Source organism: Cyprinodon variegatus, unplaced genomic scaffold (assembly GCF_000732505.1).
Source record: "Cyprinodon variegatus isolate N-32 unplaced genomic scaffold, C_variegatus-1.0 Scaffold1068, whole genome shotgun sequence".
In the NCBI taxonomy this organism is placed as follows: Eukaryota; Metazoa; Chordata; class Actinopteri; order Cyprinodontiformes; family Cyprinodontidae; genus Cyprinodon; species Cyprinodon variegatus.
The window spans coordinates 30530-36299 of record NW_015151521.1 but is presented as its reverse complement, the minus strand read 5'-3'; the positions used below and the strand labels follow the sequence as shown (position 1 = coordinate 36299).

At 37.0% G+C, this 5770-nt stretch overlaps 1 protein-coding gene across 1 annotated transcript in view; it reads right to left on the bottom strand.

Annotated features, from left to right (window-relative positions):
- LOC107101238 (protein LBH-like) overlaps nucleotides 1-4602 on the bottom strand; it is a 16217-nt gene extending 11615 nt beyond the window's left edge. The window contains exon 1 of the mRNA XM_015400068.1: nucleotides 4211-4602. Within this exon, the coding sequence (XP_015255554.1) occupies nucleotides 4211-4233 (23 nt within the window). The 5' untranslated portion in view covers nucleotides 4234-4602. The remainder of the gene's footprint in view (nucleotides 1-4210) is intronic.
- Between the last annotated feature and the right edge of the window lie 1168 nt (nucleotides 4603-5770).

The window sequence follows — 5770 nt, the reverse complement described above, 5'->3', positions numbered from 1 at the left end:
GTAATAAAGTATTTTTACTTTCTTACTTGACACCTCCGTCTAAGAATAGTGGAAGATGGATGCAACAGTACTCAGTGAGATTTTCAAATGGTGGGATATTGTTCTGACTTATTCCCACTTTAAACTGCTTCACAGGTCCTCTCTGACTTATCACTGTGCTCCTTGGTCATCATGATCTTGTTTCCTAACACAAATGTTCTTTCAAAAGCTATGTACCCCTTTCCTTCTAGTTATGTGGTACTTTATGTTATAAAATCAGAATAAATATTTCCAACTTTTTGGAATCATAATAAAAAGTTGAAGGATAGCATATTTTCCAAGCACCCTTATTTCTAGCAAGATAACTCCAGTTTCTCCAATTTTAAGTGCAGTTACTCTAATCTAGCTAGTCTAAAAAAAAGTAGCCAAACATATACCTGGGGGGGTTTGTTGTAGTTGTTTGTTTTTTTTTTTTTGTTTTTTTTTTATTGCATGAGATTTAAGGCATTATGACTCTTTACAACAGACAGTCATTGTTCACTATATGTAATACACAAACGCTAATCCAGTTTGGACAATGGGCAAAACGAGGGCATCCTGTTCTCAGTCAAACAGGATCAGCTTTGAGAGGATGCTATCATGTTTGACCCACTTGTGAAAGTGTGCAGCTTTGCAATTCAATTTCTGATACTGCGCCGTTGACAAGTGTCCCATGCTAAGCTGTTTGTGTGCCACCTGGGATGGAAACTTTCAGCAGCTATTATGATGAAGGAGCTTAACCTCTGTGTAATCCTTCGCATGCATTATTGTTTTAACATTGATTCAGTCCGGTCAACAGTCACTCTCATTTAGTTCCTTCTCTTTGATGGATGGTCCTGCATTTGAATTAATCCATCCAACAAGTAGATCGTTTAGGACAGTCAACAAAAAGTGCAGTTTTGTAGATTCCTTTTGGCAAAACAGAGAATCGATAAGAAGGATGAACGAATGTAAAATCTGCACCATAACTTAGGTCATAAACTTTATCCTTCAGCTGTACAGCGTAAAAAATAAATAACTGATACCACATCTGTGGCTTTTACATTTATGATGAGCTAAATGGTTGGAAATACATGCCTACATGTAACTGTTTTCCTACCACAATCTCATCTTTTATCACCAAATCTATTCTATTTGAAAATAGTGTTGTTGGAAAATTATGCCCTTAGAGATTTCTTCTGATTTTGTCTTTTGCCACACTAAATGTTTCAGATCAACCCATATTAGACAAAGATAACTTAATTCTTTTTTAAAGTGGTTGCAGTTGCCCTCTTTTTAAATCATAAATAATTAATCACAAGAAAAACCCAGGAATGATTACGACCATATCTCTAGTTAAAATTTTCAAACTACAACAACAGGCTATATTATATATTATATATACATAAGTGGCAACAACATCAACCTGAAGAAATCTGAAGAAACAAACTCACGTACAGGCTCACATGAACCATGGTGAGTACAAACATCCAAATATTTCAAAATACTTCAATATATCCTTCCAAGAATGGCTGGTCTAAAAAACAAAAAAAAAAAAAAAGTATACAAAAGCAAATCAACAAATCCATCCATCCATTTTCCATCACACTTTATAAAAGGTGGGGTTGCGAGGGGTACTGGTGCCTGTCTCCAGCTATCTACTGCAACACAGAGACTGACAACCATTCACACAACACCTAAGGAGAATTTAGAGAACTCAATTAACCTAACAGTCATGTTTTTGGACTGTAGGAGGAAGCCGGAGTACCTGGAGAGAACCCACGCATGCTCAGGTAGAACATGCAAACCCGTGAATCAAACCCGGAACCTTCTTGCTGTAAGGCAGCAATGCTACCTACTGCCCACCTGAGCAGCCCTCAACAAATCCAGTTGATAAAAAAAAAACCAAAACAACAGAGAGACATATATGGGCGAAATCTACCTACTCGCCAAAAAGAATACAAAAATATGTTGCAAAATATGTCTGTGGATTAATGGCACAAAAGTAGAACGTTTTGGAAGATGTCATCTCTTTACATCTGGTTTAAACTACTCAGCATTTTGGAAAAGAAAACATATTTTCCTTTTCTATCTCACAGACTGGATATATTCCTGTGATTAATAGAAATAGGGATATTTCTCTCCAGCATAAAATCCTGGAAATATCCATCTATCAGCTCATGACTTTAAACAGCACCAGGACACAGATCCACTACAGTCCACCTCTGTAGAGCCAAAAGTAATGCAGATTATTTAGTGGCCTAATCAAAGTCTGGACTAAATTCTATTGAGATGCTGCTATTTGACTTCAAACCATTCAGACGTTGTGCTTGTTATTGCAAATGCATGATGACAGTTTTGTCACTAAGAATGGCACAACTAGTTCCTGCTTTTAGATCATTTACATAATAATGCATTCTATATTTAGTTAAGTTATAATTATTCTGTCACTAAAAGGAGTTTGGTGATCCGAAGCAAATTACTATGAAAGATGGCAAAACCTTATATCACCCCATTGTCTGTCTTTCCACTGTTATTTCCTAATCTCCTCCATAATATAGAGATGCAGAGAAGAGCACAACCTAATGAGGAACTCATGTTTCTTGACAAAACTCTCGTTATGCAACAGTGGCAATCATGCTTTCAGAAACGCTGAGGGAACATTGCCTCAGTTCATCTCTCTGCTTCCTGTGGATTGATTTCTATTTATGGAAGATTAAAGTTAAGCCTGGAAAGGGATCAAACAAACCCGATATTAACCTGTTATTATATGCACAAAATAGGGATCCCATGTTTACATGTTTATGTTCATATTTACTTAATTGAGACATTTTGATTTTACCCAAATGTGTTAAAAACTAAACAGCGTCCAAATTTACCATTTCTTTTTTAACCGCAGCATCAAAAAAGGAATAGGGAACCAATACAATAATGCTAATTTAACGGACTGTGGTAATGATTACTTTGACTTAGGGTCTACACCAGAAAATGGGTTGGTTTATTAAAGCTAATATTAGCCTGTTAAGTTAAGTTGTTCACACAAGATATTGGTAGCTATGTTTAACACTGACCAACATATAACATATATAACATATAAGTGCATGGGTGTGTGCACATTTGTAAGGGCTATTGAGTAAATGTGGTTTTAGTGCCAAGAGATTTAAGTTGTTAATATGCGTAAAAATTAAATCAATAAAACAATTGTCACTATGAGCTCTATTACATTTGCTCAGTTTGTGTGTCAGCTTAGTTAATAAGGTTCCTTTTCAGAAAGCAGAAATATTATTTCATCCACAATTACAATAGTTTATTCACTCTTCTAAACTTTATTTGCTTTTTTTCTGTTATTTTTGTTTGTAAACCATTGCTTTTTTCTCCAGGTTTCAAAAGTTTGTCCTGCCACTGTTATTTTTATTTATTTTGCACTTCATCTGCACCTTGGCTTTTTTTTTTTCTAAAAGAGGGCAAATTAAAGTAAAAAATAGCGCTTAAGGTTAATTCCCTGTTTAGATTAAATTGGCATTTTAACTGCCAAACGACTCAATGTTTTTAAACCAGATTTTATCTCAGGTCTTTCTAAACACCGGATGCTTGTTTTGCCTTCTCAATTACACAAAGTGAATTTCAGAAACCATTCAGCTGTAAAAAAAAAAAAAAAAAAACATCCATGCTGTTGAATCTTTCTATAAATAATATGAAAAATCTCATAGCTTTTTAAATCCTTGACAGTTTTTAAACTTTGAATCGTCTCATTTAGTTTATTTCACAACACACATCCTCTCAAGGTAGCAGAAAGGTAATAATCATGTTTGCTTGATGAAAAATGTTTCCTGCTTGATGTTCACTCTTAAAAAATCTATTATTTATTAACGATGAACGGTAAAAAAAAACAACCTTTTTACCGTTAAATGGTGGTTTTAAATCCGTAACATGGATGGACAGACTGACGGACAGAATGACTGACTGAATGACTGACTGAAGGACGGACGGACTGGACCGGACCGATGGATGGACAGAGATAGACAGTAAAGGAGTTCTGTGATGTTTATATGGTTAAACTCCTACATTCTCCATTTCAACACAATCTATCTGTTAACCTTCATCTTTCCCCAAGGATAGAAATTTTATTCTTGCTAAAGCTCTGAATTTTGTTTTTATTTGTTACCTAATGTTGCCACTTTGGAATTTTAAAGGGACAGTAGCCGCTCCCTACCTTTCCTTAGTGGTCAGATGCATGGTATCTCCATCTTGGCACACTTCCACTGTCGTGAAGCTTGGCTCCTCCACGTTGAGCAAAGGTGACACCAGAGGGGGTGCAAGAGGGGGTGAGCAGCTCCCACAGCATTCCCCCTCTGCTGTCCTCTCACAGGAGCTTGTGGCCTCCAGGGCGAAGCCTGGAAAAAGTTTGGCTTCCAAAGCTTTAGGAAAACAAGGAGCCCAGCAGCAGATCCCTGTGTGGGTGATTTTCTAATCTCTCTATGTCAGCAAATGTACCCCTTTGCTACTTTGGTCCAGGTTGATATGTCCTCCCATCTGCCCACATGTGCTCCCTTCTCTCCCTTCTTCAACTTTCCTTCCTTTCGTCTCTCTCTTTGTCTCTGGATGTTTCCCTTTTCCTCCCCACCAACTGTGCAAGGCTTTGGAGCAGAGAAGGATTAACGTCTCTTTCGATTACAGAGGCTGATGGGTGACGTCAGTCTAGCTTGGCCTTCCTGTCTGACGAGTTGGCACATTGGGTCACTTGTACATCTGCAAAGCAGGCAATAGGCCTCACAGCAGATAGGCTTGATGGGAGCAACAAGACGGATGCTTTTCACAATTTATTATGAGTCTTTTTAGTGTTTTCTGTCCATCTGTCCATCATCATCATGGCTCTCTCACTGCGTTACCAACCATGCATCCCTCCATCTGTGGATTTAGATTTGGACGATTCATGGAATTAGCTCAGAGGATCAAGGGCTCAGGCACGGGGAGGGGATATGTATATATATAAAACAGGCAGCAACCGTTCCTATACCGGCAGAGCAACACAAACCGCAATGAGGCTCAATGGATAGTCCGCTTCCAGTCCAACAAGTTGACCAGTGAAAAATGGGGAAAGGTGGCCTGCATGTAGTATCTTGCACCAAAACATACAATACACCAGCTAAAATATAATATATTTTTGTGCATGGTACTAGCATCTTTTGTACTGGAAAAAAAACATCCTGCAAATCGCAAAGTGGTTACAACAGAAATGGAAAAATTGATTATTAAAAAACTAAATTCATGATGTTTGGAAATTGTAATAAATTACAAAACAATTCAATCACAAGTCCACAAGATAAAATGTCTGTGATGATAAATCTAGCTGGAAAATTCATATCTGCCAAGTAAAATCAAGAATAGCCAAAAGCATTGCTGTTTTGAGGAAAGTAAGGATTTGGACTGGACAATAAATCTCTGCTTATCTTATGTATTATTCTTATTTTACCATTTCAGACTTTTTGTTTGAAAGTTTGGGGCAATACATACAAAACAAATTTACAGCTACTGTACAAAATGCAAAAAAATAAAAAAAAAAATCTGATTATTAGATAAAGTGGGATATTGGGAACATAAAAATCCATAACTTCTTAAATCTAATTGTCATGATCTGGCCTGTTTGCTCTCCCTTAATTAGTAATTCCTTTCACCTGTCGTTTTCCCTCCCTGCCTCAATTATAATTTATTCCTGTCACCTGTTTCTTCTTGGTTATATTCAGTTCACCCTGAGCATTCAGGGCTAGATCAT